The following is a 19,450-nucleotide window of genomic DNA, read 5'->3' on the forward strand; positions in this document are numbered from 1 at the left end:
AGCTTTGGCTATACTTCTTTAAAAAAATTGCCAGGAAAATCTTCTATACTTGTGAATACATGGTAGTGTTTTAAAAGAGCTTTGATGATAACAAGCACCTCTTCATAATAGGTGCAATACAATTCTTTTTTACAGAGCAATAGTAGCTATCACAGATAAGGCAGCACTATAGAGCAGTCATACATAATGAAATTACTAAGGCATCAGATAAAACAGCAAGAAAAATATAGACACGTATTGGCTATGCAAACATTAAGATGCATCTAAAACCATTTTTTTTTTAATTTGTATACAGAGGGGAAGAGTCACCAAAATACTTTCTGTCTGTGTCCAAAGTGGGGAAATTTATTCTCTATATTTGACATTGGTGACCATTATAACCAGGACTAAAAGTGAAGGAAAATCAAAAATTTTGGGTTGTCTCTGGGTCAGAAATAGAGGGAAAATCTGACTGGGACACTTGTACAGGTGACAACTGTCTTAAAAATGATTTCTCCTAATTTGGAGATATCTTGTTGCAGATCCTGTTGTGTCTGGATACAGGAAGTCATGGAAAATCTCACCAATAGGACACAGACAGCAGAAAACTTGTCAGGGGTTTTAATCATTTCCTATTCTGTCCAAAACAAAAAAAAAGTTTGAACTTTACAAATACATAAAATCATAACCCTGAAGCATGCAGGTAAGAAGCGAAAGAGGTATTTAGGAATACTCTGGATATTGGTCTTACCTGTGGTTTGCTGTCGTCTTCATCTTTGTAGTACCACAGATGTTGCCCTCTTAGGACAAAATATTTCTGATACCAGTTCTTAACTATGCTCTTCTGCTGCTTCCTCAGCCAACCACTCTTGATCGGCTTCTCCATGGAATTGTGAAGGCGCCCAGCTGACAAGGATTGGTCACCGGTCATCATGCTGACCGTTCGGACTGCTGCACAAGGAAAGCAAAAGTGTGGTTGATCCAAAGAAATTAAATATGACTCTATAATGACTTAACTGTCATTAAATAAGTGTGAATATCAATCCCCTGTCCTCATAGTTAACACCCTGCCAGTCTATGCCTCATTGCACAGACAGAGGCTGAAATAACATCTGACTTTTGGCTGTAGAATCTTTTAAGGAAGTGGCCAAACAACAGGTTTCAAAATATACTTCCTCTAGAGCGTAGGAGTGTTTATAGAGAGCAGAAGGGCAGATATAAATAAGTCCTGTTTTCAACTACATTTTAACACATTTTAAATGGCCTTTTAACTAAATTTGCAAAAGCAAGTTTTTTTCCTACTAAGTGCAGGTAACCGTGCACACACTTCTCTGTGAACTCTTGCCACAGATAACAACTATACAGTATGTGAGAAACATACACTTTCATCCAAAAGAACAACATTATGGGCATTTCAAAATAAAACCATGTGTCTGAAACCTATTTAGCTAATTTAAGATAACTAAGACGGGTTTCATGGCTATAATTATGAAAAAAAATGACATGAGCAGGGCTTTTTTTCATCGGGAATGCAGGGGAACTCCAGGTTCCAGCACCTTCAGCACTGAATGCATGTAATGGCAAGGGGTACTAGGGTGTGTCGGGAGATCTATTATTGCTGGGGTGGATCTACTGTTGTTTGGGGGTCCTGTTGTTGCTGGGGCATCTATTGTTGCTGGCTGCAGGGGATCCATTTTACTGCCTTTTTTTTTTGTTATCATTAACAAATTCCATACAAATACTTTAACATCACAAACTGATGCTTGGTTCTTTATTCTCTAAAAGTAGTAGTAAAGGCCAGTAGGTAGGGGGTGGAATCAAGGGACAGTGCTCAGAGGTGGGTAGGGGGTAGAGACAAAGAGACTCAAAAGGGGGGGGAGTACCTGCACCTTTTCTCTGAGGAAAAAAAGCCCTGGACATGAGTATTTGGAAAAGTTTTCAAATAAATATATACAATTTATATATTTAGAATTGTTCATAATAAAACATACAGAAAGTAATGAATGATGTCACTTGGGTTAATAAGCTCATTTAAAACACATTACATCATGGGAAAGATAATGTAAATGTCATTGAGAGTACAAAAAAATTAATGTGCAAACTATAATTTATATTAAACCCAAAATATAATGGATTTGACATCCCTGTAGTGCATTTATTATTACATCACTGGTAAAAACACACTACCACCATTCCTCCCATTAGACCTCTTTTAGTGCTTTCTACATTTCTAAACATCTATATACATAACAATAGGAGACCAAGCTGTACTTGTATAAAAACATCAATAAATCCATATTAGCTATTTGCTTAACCCCTAAAAACAAAACTATCCCAATTTACTGCTGCAGCAAGCATTAGGAGAATACGATTTATCACACATATCTGTTGGGGAAAAACAACATAAATAGGACAAAATAATCAAATATATAATTGAAAGACAGAGTGGTAAATCTCTTACTCCAAAATTGTATTGGCCAGTTAATTAAACAATGGCGTAGATCTGGAATACAACTTCATTTTATTTTTCAAATGTCTGGATCGAAAAATGTTCATGTAGTGTCTCAAAAATCGTGTATATGATTTGCTGGATGAATCACTTATAAAATATGCTCACAGTGTATGCAAACCAGTCTAGTAATGCAAAAGAAGCTTAAGGGCTTGTGCACACTACGTTCAGAGACCTGAATTTTTCTGTACTGAATAAATGCAGGTCACTGCAATGGCATGTAGAAAATAATATTTTTCTATCTGCCTCGTTCACACCACAACACACATTAACTACTACCATACCAGGCCCACTTTGGCATTCCTCTCCTACATGTAAAAATCATAATTCTTTTGCTAAAAAATTACTCAGAACCCCCAAATATTACATGTATTTTTTTTAGCAGAGACCCTAGGGAATAAAATGGCAGCGATTGCAATTTTTATGTCCCACAGTATTTGAGCAGCAATTTTTCCAACGTGATTTAAAAAAAAAAAACATTTCTCTTTCGTTCACTGACAGACACAGCTTCAATTCTTCAGACCAGTGGGCTTTATGCTGTCTCACTTCAGAAGTAGGACAAAGCAGAAACCTTTTTGACTGTGGTATGGTGAGTAGTGTCCCCCCTCCTTTCCTGCAGCATTGCTGGGGTGGTCACGGGGCCCCCCCCCCTGGGGATGGTAAGCCCCTTCTGTGTCCTTCCTCCCCCTTGTGTTTTCTCCCTTCTGCTTTTCGGGGTTCCCCCCTGAGTAGGTGCCCTCATCTGTCTCCTGTTCCCCTGGCCCCTTTTGGGGGCATGGGTGAATTTGGGTAGGGGGGCTGCATGGTGCTGGGCTGGAGGAGCATTGGTGATGCCACTGTCAGCCCCCTGAAGGTGGTGTACGTACCTGGGTGCTGCAGGGGGGTCCTCTCCTGGGGTCTGTGAAATTTTCCCTCTGGTCCAGTGGGGTCCAGGGTCCCGTGCAGCACCACATGGTGCCACCATTTTGTCATGAACTCCGTATTCCCAGCTTGGGAGGCCATGTTGGTGTAGACCAGTGACCATGTTTTTGGTTTCCCCAATGGCGGCCATTTCCTGTAGTCTGATGCAGTGCTGAGGCTGTGGGGGCCTCTAGTGTCAGGTAAGCGTTGGGGTTGGGGTTGAGTTATTTGTTCTTCTGAGACTGCTTGTTACAAACTAGAGTCCCACAGCAGGAAGTGATGGTATACCCTCTGGGACTGCCACAGGGGTGTAACCAAAAAGGTTTCAGCCTAGTCCTACTCTGAAGAGAGACAGCATAAAGCACACTGGTCTGAAGAATTGAAGCTGTGTCTGTCAGTGAACCTCAGAGAAAAAGATTTTACGGTAAGACAAAAATCCAGTTTTTTTCATGAATTCGAAAAAAAACAAACACACTATTTACCCTAATGTTTTTGTATAATGTGAAAGATGTTGTTACGCTGAGTAAATAGATACCTAACATGTCACGCTTTAAAATTGCACACACTCGTGTAATGGCGCCAAACTTCAGTACTTAAAAATCTCCATAGGCTATGCTGTACAAATGTTTACAGGTTACCAGTTTGGAGTTACAGAGTAGGTCTTGTGCTAGAATTATTGTTCTTCCTCTAACGTTCACGGCAATACCTCATGTGTGTGTCTTGAATGCTGTATATATATGTATATATATGCGGGCGCGACCTGTACGTTTGCTTCTGCATGCAAGCACGAGGGGATGGGGGCCCTTAATTATTTTTTTTTGTTAATTTTTATTTTTTTATTTTTACACGTTCTCTTTAATTTTTTATTTTTTGATCACTTTTATTCCTATTACAAGGAATGCAAACATCCCTTGTAATAGGAATAGGACATGACAGGTCCTCTTTACAGAGAAATCTGGGGTCTGTAAGTCCCCACATCTCTCCTCTATGCTGGAAAGTCTGAGATAAAAAAAAATCAATCTCAGGCTTTCCAGCTAAAAAAACAGCAGCGTTTACATCTGTCGCTGCTGGAGGTCATAACTTTGCTTCCAGCCTCTGAAGTCATAGAGATGGTCGGGGACTATCTGGTTCACGGCCAGCTCTATGTTAAACTGTCGCTGCTGGTGCATTCCTTCTCCGGCTCCCCCATTGCAAAGGCGAGCCCAGGGAATTACCACTATGATGGCTTTTTCATGTGAGGGAATCGCCGGCTGAAAAAAAAAAGATATCTGAATAATGCCTGTAGCTGCAAGCATCATTCAAATATCTCCACTCAAAGTCCAGGACATCATACGATGTCCTTAAGAGGTAAGTGGTTAAGATACATAAGTTTAAAAAAAATACAAAGACAGCATGCATAAACATACAAGCAAATGCGCATTACTGCACCTGCATTTTTTTTTTTTTTTTTGCAATTTGGTGTAAAAGGTACAGCAGGTCAAGTGGATGTCTGCAGGAGGTCAACTTAAGGTCAAACGCCCCTTTCAAGCAAAGGCTGTTGACATCCGCCCTAAATGCGTGTGGAATAGATTTTCTCAAGGTACATCAAAGGCTAACAGCTGCTGTAGCTGATCAGGCACCAAACGTAAGGATCATTTAGGGCACTATGCACCCCAGGAAATGTTTAAATCACAAGAAGCCTGTGTTGCATTTGTCCCTAGGTACATACTGCCCTAAATGTTCATACCACTAGATGCCCCATCCAGCCATAGCATCTGTCAGCCTCTCCCAGAGTTTAACCACTTGCCGACCAGCTGCCACAGATATAGAAATGACATACCCCTCAATGGGGAAGCTGATCTGCGGAGTCAGCGGCCACAATTGCCGCTGGGCACCCTCAATCGCTCCCCGTGGTAACAGAATGGCGTTCGGTTGTTCTGTCAGCAATCAACACAGGGCTCCTGTGTTCCTCCTATTTAGGAACACAGGTCTCTGTGTTGATTCCATAAGCCCATCCTCCTCACAGTTATAAAGCACCCCCTAGGCATACATTTAACCCTTTGATCACCCCTTGTGTTTCCCTTTTATCACCTCAACCCTTTCCCTGCCAGTGTCATTATTACTGTAACAGTGCATATTTTTAGCACTGATTACTGTAGTAATGTCACTGGTCCCCCCAAAAGTGTCAGTTAGGTGTCCGATCTGTCCGCCGCAATGTCGCAGTCCCACTAAAAATTGCTGATCCTAGTAAAAAATAAATAAATAAATAAAAATGACATAAATCTTTCCCCTAGTTTGTAGACACGATAACTTTTGCGCAAACCAATCAAAATACGCTCATTGGGATTTTTTTTACCAAAAATATGTAGCAGAATACAAATTGGCCTAAAATGATGAAAAATTTTGAGTTTTAATTTTTTTTATTGGGGATGTTATAAAATGTCGTGTAAATAAAAATATTGTTTCTTCTTTTTTTTTTTCAGAATTGTCCCTCTTTTTTTTGTTTATAGTGCAAAAAATAAAAGTGATCAAATACCATCAAAAGAAAGCTCTATTTGTGGGTAAAAAAAAAGGACATCAATTTTATTTGGGTACAGCATAGCACAACCGTGCAATTGTCAGTTAAAGTAACACAGTGCCGAATTTAAAACAATGGACTGGTCATTAACCACTTGCCGACTGCCTAACGCCGATCTACGTCGGCAGTCAGCCCCTCACAGGCAAAGTGACGTAGGGCTACGTCACTAGCTTGTGAGGGTCTAGGGAGCTCCCGCGCGCCCCCGGAGGCGCGCTCCCGCTCCCGCGTGGTCACGGACCCCCCCGCGCGTGTGACCAGCGGACCCGATGTCCGCCGGTCACTCGGCGATCGGCGGGGGAGAGGGAGAATGTCAGGCAGCTTGTGTAAACAAGCTGCCTGTCATTCTCCTCGCTGTAAAGACACTGATAAAACGGATCTAGTATGTAGATCCGTTGATCAGTGTCCTTACAGCTCAAGCCACAGCCAATCACAGTAGAAAGCACGCCCCTAGGGATACACACAGCCCCTCCCTTCCAAATAAAGTTAACCCCTTCACAACCAGTGTATTTTTACAGTAACAGTGCATATGTATAGCACTGATTACTGTAGAAATGTCACTGGTAACCCCAAAAGTGTCACAAATGTCAGTCAAGGGTCCGATCTGTCCGCCCCAATGTCGCAGTACCGCAAAAAAATCGCAGATCGCCGCCATTACGCGTTAAAAAAAAAACAACAAAAATGACAAAAATCTTTCCCTTTGTTAGTAAACGCGATAACTTTTGCGCAAACCAATCAAAATACGCTTTTTGCGATTTTTTTTACCAAACATATGTAGCATAAAACAAATTGGCCGAAAATTTTAAAAAATTTTGATTTTTACTTTTTTTTTGGGGGGAATTTCATATAAAAAAATGTGAAAAATATTGTTATTTTTGCAAAATTGACGCTCTTTTTTTGTTTATAGCGCGTGATCAAAAAATCGCACAGGTGATCAAATACCACCAAAAGAAAGCTCTGTTTGTGGGAAAAAAAGGACGTCAAATTCGTTTAGGTACAGCGTCGCACGACCGCGCAATTGTCCGTTAAAGTCACGCAGTGCCGAATCGCAAAATACCCCCTGGTCAGGAAGGGGGTAAAATCTTCCGGGGCTTAAGTGGTTAAGGGGGAAAACCTTCCGGTCCAAAAGTGGTTAAAGCCTGCTGGCAGAGATGCTGGACAATACACCTGTGCTCGCCGTCCAGCGTGCCTGGGGCCTGTATCACCTAATAATTGCAATTTCAATTCTAACCTTCAGTAATTAACCACTTAAGCCCCGGAAGATTTTACCCTCTTCCTGACCAGGGCCTATTTTGCGATTCGGCACTGCATGAATTTAACGGACAATTGCGCTGTCGTGCGATGCTGTACCTAAACGAATTTGACGTCCTTTTTTTCCCACAAACAGAGCTTTCTTTTGGTGGTATTTGATCACCTGTGCGATTTTTACTTTTTGCGCTATAAACAAAAAAAGAGCATAAATTTTGCAAAAATAACAATATTTTTCACATTTTTTAAATGAAATTCCCCAAAAAAAATGTAAAAATAATTTTTTTTTTTTGCGGTACTGCGACATTGCCGCGGACAGATCGGACCCTTGACTGACATTTTTGACACTTTTGGGGTTACCAGTGACATTACTACAGTAATCAGTGCTATACATATGCACTGTTACTGTAAAATGACACTGGCAGTGAAGGGGTTAACTTTTTTTGAGAGGGAGGGGTTATGTGTGTCCCTAGGGGCGTGATTCTAACTGTGATTGGCTGTGGCTTGAGGAGTAGGAACAGTGATCAACGGTCCTACATAGTAGAACCGTATGATCACTATTCATACACAGGGGAGAATGACAGGCGGCTTGTTTATATTAGCCGCCTGCCCTTCTCCTGCTCTAACGGACGATCGCAAGTGACCGACAGACATCGGGTCCGCCGGGCACACGCGCTGGAGTGCTCATCCGGCGGTGTGCGCTCGCTCCCTAGACCCTCACAGGCTAGCGACGTAGCCCTACGTCGCTTTGCCTGTGAGGGGCTGACTGCCGACGTAAATAGTCGTGCGGCAGTTGGCGAGCGGTTAATAGGCACCAGAAAAACTGATTTGTAGTCTGGGAGGCAGAGCATTTACAGAGCGCTTTATTACCTAGTTCAGTCCTTCTGAGCATATCACAACAGGAACAGGAAATTAAAGTAACTTGTCAGAGTATATAAAGTATTATACAGCATACATGTAACAACTCTAGCTATGAAAATCAACTCTAGCTATGAAAATAGTGACATCCATCAGTTGGGTATAAAGGTATGAATAACACATATTCTTCCCATAGAAAAATGGAGGTGTTATTATCACTATTGAAACATACAGCCAACAATGTGCAGAATTATATCACAAAAGAGTGCTATGCGTTTTAATTAAATCATATCTTTCTTGATCCACACACGAGGCCCTCTGCTTCTTTGTATACATCTAGGCCAGTGGTAGTCAACTGGAAAATTATAGTGAGTGAGGCCCCCAACACTCCCATAGAGCCCCACAATAGCTGTGCTTTTTCACACCTCAACTCAAAAAATATATTTCTGCTGCATTTTTTGCAGTGTATCATAATGTGCACTGAAAGCATTGGAGTACAATAACCCCCAGCATTGTGTGTCAGTGGCTGCAATAATAACCCCCAGCATTGTGTGTCAGTGGCTGCAATAATAACCCCCAGCACTAGTGTTAGTGGCTGCAATAATAACCCCCAGCACTGATGTCAGTGGCTGCAATAATAACCCCCAGCACTGGTGTCAGTGGCTGCAATAATAACCCCCAGCACTATTGTCAGTGGCTGCAATAATAACCCCCAGCACTGATGTCAGTGGCTGCAATAATAACCCCCAGCACTAGTGTCAGTGGCTGCAATAATAACCCCCAGCACTGATGTCAGTGGCTGCAATAATAACCCCCAGCACTGGTGTCAGTGGCTGCAATAATAACCCCCAATATTGGCGTCAGTGCTATCATCATTACCACATAGATCAGTGGCATTGAAAGTTAACCCACATTTGTCCCCTGCATTGGTGGTCAGTAGCAGTAAAATGAAACCCCACCCACCCTACACTAGTGGTTGGTCAGCAGCAGTGAAATTCACTCCACCCTCCCTGCATTGATGGTCAGTGGCAGTGAAAGTTAACCCCCATTTACAAATACTTTTATAAGTGATCACATAATCTCTGTTTTATGCAGCATATCAAACTTGGGGAGTGTGGGGTGAAGAAATAGCATTAAACTGATCTTCTCAGTGAATGGCTGTGTAAGGGGGGGTATATCAGCATAAGTCTGACCATTGGAGGACAGGCAGGCTGTTCTCCCAGCACAGCTAGAAAACTGACCTTGCTGGGATGTCTGTGCTCTTATGTCTGGTGTGGTCAGTTTGAAATAGGAAATAAGGGGGACTGGCAGGGTCACCATGGATTTTACAAAAAGGAAGAAATACAGAAAACAGGATACTTTTAACACAAGCACATGGTACAACAGACACTTATCAAGAATATGAAATGTTTTGGTAACATACACTTTAACCCCCTATATTGGTGATCATGGCAGTAAAAGTGTTAACCCCTCTATTTTGGTAGTCATGGAAATAAATTAGTGAGTCTCGCGGTATCCAGAGGATTATTAAATGTAAATGACACACTCCTTAAAGCTGCGTATACCCGTTCTGTAGACCAGACAGTATGTAAACAGTTAATAGAGGGGGGGGAGGTATCGCGCTTCAGGGGGAATAAATAGTAAAAGAGTATGGTAATAGTGTTAAAACTAAAAATATCCTATAATGTGTAAAAAATCAATACAAAATGACAATAAAATGTGCTAAAATGGTGAATATAAGATGGTGACCTATAATCAATACACAAACAATCAAGGTGTATATAATTCTAGTCTTCATACAATATACATAAAGTGCTCTCGTGCTAATAACATCAAAATTATATATGAACTATATATTAAGCTGACAATCTATCAAAAGCGCGATACCTCCCCCCCCCCCTCTATTAACTGTTTTTGAGATAAAAATACCCCCAGGACAGTCAGGGCTAGTGCATTTCAGCAATGACAGCCTCTGAACTGTCCCAGGTTGCACTTACCTTTTAGAAGAAATACTTACCTTAAAAATGTCATGTCCAGGGCTGCCATCTCAGGTGTGGGCAGCTGAAGCCAGGGCATCCTCTTCGGTGTCCTCTTTGGTCCCAGAATGCCCTGCACCGGCCCCGCTCGTCACTTCCGGTGCAGGCACGCCATCACTGCATATCTTCTGGGCATGCCCAGAAGCTGTTTAGCAGAGAATGACGCGCCTGAACTGGAACTGACGAGTGGGGCCGGTGCAGGGCATTGATTCCTGGGAGCAATGATGTTCAGCTCCCAGGAGTCATCGCAAGCAGGAAGAGACGGCGCGGGCCGCGGCCGCGGAGGGAGGAAGTGGAAGAAGGGTAAGTATATTTTCTTCATGAACAAGGTAAGTAATTGAAAAAAAAAATCCATTTCTTTTTTAGGTGATTTTCAGCAAGCGGATGGCCCAAAGTGGTATTTGAGACCGGAATTCCGCTTTAAGGAGTGAGCACCTGCCAACATCCTAAAGGGACTCATCCCTGCCCTGATCATTCAGCCATCAGCCAGGGATGCCCTGCTGACAGGTGAATGTAAATAAAGGAGAAGGGAAGTTTAAAAATTGTGGGCGGGTTCCCCCAAAATCTATACTAGGTATAATGATTGTTATATACTATATATTCACAACATAGTAATAGCGGCTGGCACAAATCCTAAATAGCAGATAAAAATAGAAAAAACAATAGGTGCAGCGCTCAAATATCAGTTCATATAAAGTCCACAAGCAGGGGTGAGATGGGAGATCAGTAATCAGCCAATCCCAACAGAGATGTCAATCCAGGGGCCACCACCACCATTCACCCAGGTATCAAAGCCTCTTACCGGAACTGACCGACCCCATTACAAAGGTCAGTCTAACACACACATTAAATCTCCTGGAGAGTCCATACACAGTCCCCACAGCGATCCTTGGTTCCCAGCCCGATATTAGACTGTACCAGACTGTTTTTTCTGTTTTTTTATACTAGGTATGAATTTAAAGGGGACCCAACGCAAAAAATAATATGTGAGGCCCCCAAAAATCCATACCAGACCCTTATCTGAGCTTGCATTCTGGCAGGCCAGTAAAGGGGAGGGGACAAGAGTATGCCCCGCCAAACTATGCCAGGCCACATGCCCTCAACTTGGGGGGGTACTTTGCAAATACAAACCCCCCACCCCTGGAAAAGCACCTTTCCCAATGTTCAAAAGGACAAGGGCTTCTTCCTCACAACCCTGGCCTGGGGGCTTTGGGGGTCTGAGGATGGGGGGGGGCTCATTGGAATCTGGAAGGGGGCCCTCAGATACCATCCTCCATGAGAATGATTAAGAGCTACATAGTACCCCTAATCGTTCCCAAAAAAGCAAGTACCGTGGAAATAAACACACCCAAATGTTTACAAAATATATAAGTGCTCTCACCAATAGGTGGTTATAATCAAGGTACCTCCATCCTGAAATAGTAAGTTATAAGTCATTAGGGAAAAAGGAGGAGAGAAAGGGGGCAGGGAGGATTTTCCTGGTACCGTCAAAAGCATTTACAATCACATAAGATCAAAAAAGTCTCATAAATATGCAGATTACTTGTCGAGTATTGGCTAACTGTACACATCATCTAAACTCTGTTGTGCTCAGATATTATAGTCACAGTGTAGCCATTGTAATGGGTCAATTTTAATTCTAAATTGTATTGTGGAGTATTTGTATCTTTTTCATGAATGTAATAAAGACTTTTTTTGATCTTATATGACTGTAAATGCTTTTGATGGTACCAGGAGAATCCTCCCTGCCCCCTTTCTCTCCTCCTTTTTGCCTAATAGCTTAAAACACCCAAATGTTTGACAAATCCTACATTCAGAAAAAACAAGCTTGTTCTAGTAATTTCTTAAAGCTTAACTCCATGATTTTTTTTTTAAAACTTATAGTGGTCCAGTTTGGTTACATCTAATTCTTTATATCTCACATTCATTGTGTTTGTTCTCTGATTGAATGCTGCAGAGAGGAAGTGCATATGGCGTCATGATCTCCACGTCATCCAATCAGAGATAGCCTTGTAATCATTGGAAAAAATACAAGATATGCTGAGTGGGCAACCCCCTGTGTTCAGTATACAGTTGGCAAGTTGCTCAAGCATCACCAGAAGAGACCAGTGCTGACTGAATATAGCACCGGCTAAAACAATGATTTTCTGCATCCTCAGGGGCCCTCCGGGTATGAGATATGAAGAATTATAGGTTATTAAGCTAGACAAATGGTAAATATAAAAACAATAATTTCTGGAGTTCAGCTTTAAAGCAGAACTTTACTCTCTTAATCAACATTGGCTATTTTTAATCCTTATGCTGCTAGCACTAGTAAATAGATAGAAGGGTACTGTATGTTTACTTTTTTTTTATATTTCCTCAGTTGCTTCCTGGTTTCCAGTTGCTTCCTGGTTTCTGGCCGTCCCCGCCGGGAGAAGACAGTGATTAATGCTAGTGGCTATAGCAGCCGCTGGTGATAATTGTAAGAGTATCCGGCAGGCTGGTTGTACCTAAGCTGATCGATCGATCAACTTGGTACATTTAGCCTGCCTGTTAACGATTCTTATATTGCAGCTTACCAATTCTTAGATTTGATGGCTGCATTAGCTTTCATTTTAGCTTTTCTTTCCCTTTATTTCACCTAGTGACCCTGCCAGTAAGTCTGTTGTTTTTCAACAGAACAAGTTCTCTTGCAGATGTAGCAGTGACAGGGTTGAAACAAACCATTTACCACTGACAGGTGTGGTGACAATGGCCAGCTTTTATTTATTTATGTAAAACCTTTGTCCCAAAAGGGAAAAAAATTTGTAACTGCATATAAAGTGTGAGCTGAAGTTTGGCTTCATTTTGGTATCTGCTAGTCCATCGAACACTCCTCTCCCCCCAGACTAATAATGCTGCTGTCCAGAGATGCCCCTGTGCTCCTTCATCCAGAGTCTGGCCACTCTTATACTGGAGGTGTGTTACTGGCCAGATCACGAGGTGGAAACCAGGATTAAAAAGCCTAAAAAAAAAAAACGAATGCAGCCACTACATCTAATGACTGGCAAGCTGAAATATATTAAATTTTAGGTTTTTGGGTTTATTACCACTTAAAATCATGTTCCTAGAGCAATCTTCATCCAATGTGGGCTCAGTTTGTTTTTTGTTATTTAGTTGCCATCTTATTATTTCATCCATTAGAGCAAAAAACTCAGAGATAACAACCAAATCTCTCAAAGCTGCTATAAATTATACTTTGTATTCACCATTGTGTCCACGTTCCCGGAATTGATATTGTACTGCAATCACGTTGCAGAACTTTAGGCTTTGGGAACAAAGGAGTTCTTTAATGCACTGGGACCTGTAAACCAAGTGCATCCTGCTGCTGGCAGAGTTCAGAAAATTTGCTGTCATTATATTCCCAGGAGGTGAATGTAAAGAATGCTAAGCCCTCCTGATTAGCAGCAAGTGTGTAATTCTTAAACAAACTAATCCAAGCAGCAAAAGGCATTGCATGCTCACCAAGGTGTAGAAGAAAAGAGGCAGGCTGCAATAGAGATCCCATCCTGGTCACCAACCTTGTTGTATCCTGTGGTCTGGGAGGCAGAGTAGTTATGGAGTGTTTTATTAACAAGTTCAGGTCTTCTGAGTGTATCATAACAGGAATTATCTACCGATCAAAGGTATAGACACCACATCATGATTCTTAAACTGGGCAAATTGATTTGATAATGTCTACTTCACTTTAAAGCTGAACTGTAAGCAGACAGCTAAACACACAAATCAAAACATATAAGAATGTTGTTTTACCTGCCGATTTGCATTTCTCTACATTCAGTTTTGAGATTTACACATTTCTGCCACAGAGCACAGCTCTGAGACCTAATTTTTATCTGCTTCAGTTCAGTGACATTGACAAGTTTCCTCCCAACCCAGTGAATGGACAGTGAAAGGAGAAGTAGGAGGCTGGTGTGACTTACCAGCATGCTCATTCTAACTGATTCCCTTTGTTGCTTGTTCCTCCTCCATTCCGAGTTCTTCTGTACAGTGAATTACAAAAGGCTCATACCAAGTCAAAATCAGGTAACTACACGGTTTTTAAGAAAATACTTTAGTATTATTAACAGAGCTACATTTTTTGCATTTTTTATGTCTGCGTGGAATTTATCTTGAAAGCTAATCTCCAGGCTCCCCCCTACCCCCTCTAACTGGCATTGAAAAAAACAACCTAAATGCCTCATGTACTTACCTAAATCCATAGTCAAGTGAAATTCAGATCCGACTCCTCTAATGTGCACATTTGGAGGGTGGAGGGGGGTCCTTCTTCTGGTGTCCATGTCACTTTCTATTGGCAGTCCAATGGTGGGCTCCACTCAGGATGCAGAAGAGAACTCTCAGCAGTAATGTCAGCATGAGGTGACCATCTGGGACTGGCACATTTGCAGCCCTGGATTATTGCCCCCAGCTCTCGCACCCAGAAACTGGCGAGGATCCTAGATGGAGGACTTAGAGAAGTAAAACTTACTTTGCCACAGGTAAGAATAAGCCACAGCTGAATGCCTGACAGGGGGTGGGAAGGAGCAGTTGCAAGGAGGGCTAACTTTTACCTTCAGATAGGCTTTAAATATCAACATTGGATTTAATTTTGAACTTACAAATATGAAATAAAGAACTGACAGCAAAGATTTTACAGTGGATCTCTAGAGAAAGCTTTCTTTTTAGTTTAGATAGAGGGCGGGGCAGGAGCTGCTGGGATTAACTTTTCACAGTAACCAGCAGGTGGTTGGTTGCCAGGCGGTCCTAGAAATCAATCACCAGCTTGTTAATGTAAAAAGTTAACTCCGGCAGCTCCCACCCTCTATCCAGTACTGTCATACTTCCTGCTCCCTGCTCTACTATACACCAGTGTAAGGTAGGAGAGTGCCTCCTACACACTGGTGTTAAGGGGACACAGGACACTACAAAGAGGGGGAGGGGTGTTTTTAAGGGACAGAGGGCATTGCATTGGGGGGTTCAGAGGACAGTAAAGTTGGGGGTGGGGGGGAGATGTAAAGGAAACAGAGGACACCACATCATTTGGGGGGGAAGGGGGGGAAGGGGGGGAGGGGACAGAGGACACTGCATGGGGGGGGTAAAGTGGACAGAGGACATCGCATTGGGGGGGGGAACACTACAGTGGGGGGGAGAGGTGTGTGTAGGGGACAGAGGACATTGCATGGGGGGCACAGGACACTATATTGGGGGGCTGAAGGGGACAGGGGACACTGCACTAGAGGGGGGCGCAGCAGACACTACAGTGGGGGGAGGATGTGAAGGGAACAAAAGACATTGGGGTCGCAGCGGAAACTATATTGGGGGGCAGGATGTGAAGGGAACAAAGGACATTGCTTTGGGGGGGACAGAGGACACTACTGTGGGGGGAGGGTGTGTAGCGGACAAATGACATTGCTTTGAGGGGGGCAGAGGAAACTGCAGTGGGTGTGTGTGAAGGGGACAGAAGACAGTGCTTTGAAGGGGCACAGGACACTGTGTGTGTGTGTGTGTGTGGGGGGGGGGGTGATGTGAAGGGGACAGAGGACACTGCTGTGGGGGGGGGGGGGGGCAGAGGAAATTACAGTTGGGGAAGTGATGTGAGAGTGTAAAAATAAAAATTTGCAAACAGGCAGGCTCTTTACTGGAGAGGAGACATTCTATGTCTCTTCCAGAATACAAAAAACTTACCAGTATGCTCGCAATCTGCTTTAGAATGTACACAACTCAGTTTGTTTATTCTTGGCCGCGCCGGAATGAATGAACTCCCATGTGCATGCACAGCTTTTACATCATTCCCCACTGCCCAATAAAAACAGTTGAAAATCTGACACCCAGAAAATACTGGGGAGAGGGTGTCAGTGCGAGTAAGGGAGCGAGGGGATATTGAGTATCTGTGGACTAAGGAGCAGAGCATGGACTGTCGGTCTGGCAGCTCTGGAATTTGCCAGAAAGGACAAGTAGAGGTTTATGCGTGCAACAAAAATTGGCTAATGGCAGAGACAACACTGTTAGCTGAGTAATAAGTCAGATAGCAGAAATAGATAATTAAAACACATTTCAACATCTATTTCTTGCCTTACCACATAAAAAAATTCTTCTGAAGTTTACAATTTACATCATCTCCACTTTACTGTGGTACAACCAAGGACATTTGTAGTTGTTTTTCCGAAAAACAAGAAAAAGACTGGCTTGATTTAAATAATCGTAACATGTAATTATAATTTAAAAACAATCTTACCAGTGAGCGTTAATGTTTTAAGAAATGTGTTTCTTTGCTTATTTGTAATTTTATATATCCAGGGAGAGGGGAGGATGGATATTTGCATACTCTGGATACTTTGCATGCTCTGCCTCTCTTTCAATTGGGTATTAAACCTGTGAGCTGGCTAAGAATGACTGAGTGATTACACGGAGCCACCAAGAACTCAATGGCAAATCTACAAATAGGTATGTATAATTGAAAATGATGATCTATAATCTATCTGCCTCTTCAGGGCTTGCAAATGTAGCGCTGCCCCCTTGAGGGCTGCTGGATTTTTACATGTGAAGGTTCCCTTGGGTTACCCGTAGCAGCTGCAAGCAGAATCTTAACATTTTACTTTCTTGGCTTAGTCAATGAACAGTCTAGGGATTGTTTTTTCTTTGTTGTTTTATTTGATATGGGGATGGGATAAGGGAAAAGTGGGATACTCCAACACTTGAACTATTCACAATGCTGAGGACTTCTACCTGAGAATGCCGCAAGGCCGCAGCTTCATCCTGCCACTAGATGAATCTGAAGTAATGTTATTCAGCACTCATCTTCAGGGCACACACCTGGTACCCCCTTGCTATCCACCAGCTGACACCCGTCCTCTGACTACTCTACTGGTCAGGCCCTTAGACACGTTCCCTTGCACTCACGATACTGCTTTCCAGGTTCTCCAGTGCCTCAACTCCTTCTGTCAGCTCTCCTGGACTTCTGGGTTCAGCTCCACACTTCTGGCTCACAAGGCGGACTGCCTGTGCCCATACAGAGAGGAGGCAGCCGCCACCCTCCTTCCTGGACTCTGTTCAGCAGCCAAAGACCCCGTGCACATGTGCTCCTGGCTTTTATAAGACACCCCACAATGCACCGAGACAGCAGTCTGTGCCAATCCCTGGGGCTGTATGAAAGCATGTGTGCCCATTGGTCAGGTTTCCTCCACTGTGCAATGTGCCTCCCCATTGGACCAGTGGGGACACTCCCTATGACCACATGAATCACACACTGAGCACAGTGAGCAGACCTAACTCACAGATCCTGTTCCCTGTTAAGCAGAGAGAACATAGAATTTACCTGCTGCTCCTCTGATAGGCAGACAGAGCCAAAAAACTATACTCACTCTATTGCACCTATCTAGGAGGGTGCTACACACTCATATCTGACCCCAGCATCCAGGACTTGTATCTGGCAGCTTTTGCCACTCAACCGCTTTTCCTAGCGATTAATACAATATCATGAATTGTTGATGGGCAGAAGGCGTTGATCTACCCCTCTGGGACTATGGCTGTTGTCTTTGCATTTGTTTTTAACCATGACATGGAATTTACTCATACACCAATATCGCTAGTAAGTTGTATATCTGTACAAGTTGACTATATACTAAAGAAATCGCTATATTGTTGTGTTTCAATATATTTACTACCTCTACTTACATTTTTCAGTAGGTTATCCAACCTCAGTTACACCCCTGATGAAGGAGCTTTTTCAGCACTGAAACGCGTTGGGTCACTGACAACATTTCCTATACTGTATGGTGTCTCTTCTTTTTTGTCACTTTCATGTCCTTTGCTGCTATCTGCTATTTATGCTGCTACTTTTGCCACGTATCAACAATTTATATGCAAATATTTAATTAAATTATCTTTTTAAACAATTTATTACTTTTCATTTATAAGGTGCCGTTAAAGTCCCACACCTCGTTGATTTCTCCACTCTTTTTTTATATAATTGATAAGTTCACTTAAAAAAAAAAAAATAATAGATGAATAATAGATAAAGGTAAGCCTGTGGATGTGGTGTATCTGGACTTTGCAAAGGCCTTTGACACCGTTCCCCACAAACGCTTACTGTACAAACTAAGGAAGGTAGGTATGGACCATAAGGTGAGTACCTGGATAGAGAACTGGCTCCAGGGGAGAGTACAGAGGGTGGTGATTAATGGGGAGTACTCGGATTGGGCGGGTGTGGAAAGTGGGGTCCCCCAGGGTTCTGTCCTGGGACCAATCCTGTTTAATTTATTCATAAATGATCTAGAGGAGGGGATATCTAGTACAATCTCAGTATTTGCAGATGATACTAAATTAGGCATGCCAATATCTTCTATGCAGGATGTGGAAATCTTGCAAGCAGACCTGAACAAAATAACGGGGTGGGCAACTACATGGCAGATGAGATTTAATGTAGAAAAATGTAAAGTAATGCACTTGGGGGCCAGAAACCAGAAAGCAAGCTACTCACTAGGGGGGGAACCTCTGGGTGAGTCTAGGATGGAAAGGGACCTGGGGGTACTGGTAGACAACAGGCTTGGAAGTGGCATGCAATGCCAAGCCGCTGCAAGCAAAGCCAACAGAATACTGGGTTGTATAAAAAAGGGGATTCACTCCAGAAATAAAGAGATTATTCTTCCACTCTACAAGACTCTGGTCCGGCCACATCTGGAGTATGCTGTCCAGTTCTGGGCACCGGTCCTCAGGAAGGATGTGCTGGAACTGGAGAAAGTCCAGAGAAGGGCAACAAAAATAATTAGGGGAATGGAGGACATCGGCTATGAGGAAAGACTACAAGCACTGAACCTATTCTCTCTGGAGAAGAGACGCTTGAGGGGGGATATGATATCAATGTACAAATACTGTACTGGCGACCCGAGCATAAGGAACAAACTATTTAGAGTAAGGGAATACAATAAGACACGTGGCCACTCACTAAAACTAGAGGAAAGGCGGTTTAACCTTAAAGTGCGTAAGGGGTTCTTCACTGTAAGAGCGGTAAGGATGTGGAATTCTCTTCCGCAAGCAGTCGTATCAGCGGGGAGCATTGATAGTTTCAAAAAACTATTGGATGGACACCTTAAAGACCACAACATACAGGGGTATACAATGTACGGTTAAAAGCAAACACACACACATAGGTTGAACTGGATGGACTTGTGTCTTTTTTCAGCCTCACTAACTATGTAACTATGTAACTATGTAAATAATAATAATAATAATATTAATAATAATAAATGCACATTGCAGGTAAAAAAAAAATGTGCAATTTTTGAAAAAAAATTTTGTTTGAGCCTGTAAAGCATTGCACCAACGATCAGCAGATCAAGGTTGCAATGTCAGGCTCCTGCAGACACT

The 19,450-nt window shown here is 42.6% G+C and overlaps 1 protein-coding gene across 1 annotated transcript in view; it reads right to left on the bottom strand.

Moving 5' to 3' along the window:
* The window catches only part of ARHGAP25 (Rho GTPase activating protein 25), a 180,176-nt gene that overhangs the window by 72,738 nt on the left and 87,988 nt on the right, over window positions 1-19,450 (bottom strand). The window contains exon 2 of the mRNA XM_082252949.1: window positions 731-930. Within this exon, the coding sequence (XP_082109075.1) occupies window positions 731-930 (200 nt within the window). The remainder of the gene's footprint in view (window positions 1-730; window positions 931-19,450) is intronic.

Source organism: Pelophylax lessonae, assembly GCF_965119305.1.
Source record: "Pelophylax lessonae genome assembly, chromosome: 4".
NCBI lineage: Eukaryota > Metazoa > Chordata > Amphibia > Anura > Ranidae > Pelophylax > Pelophylax lessonae.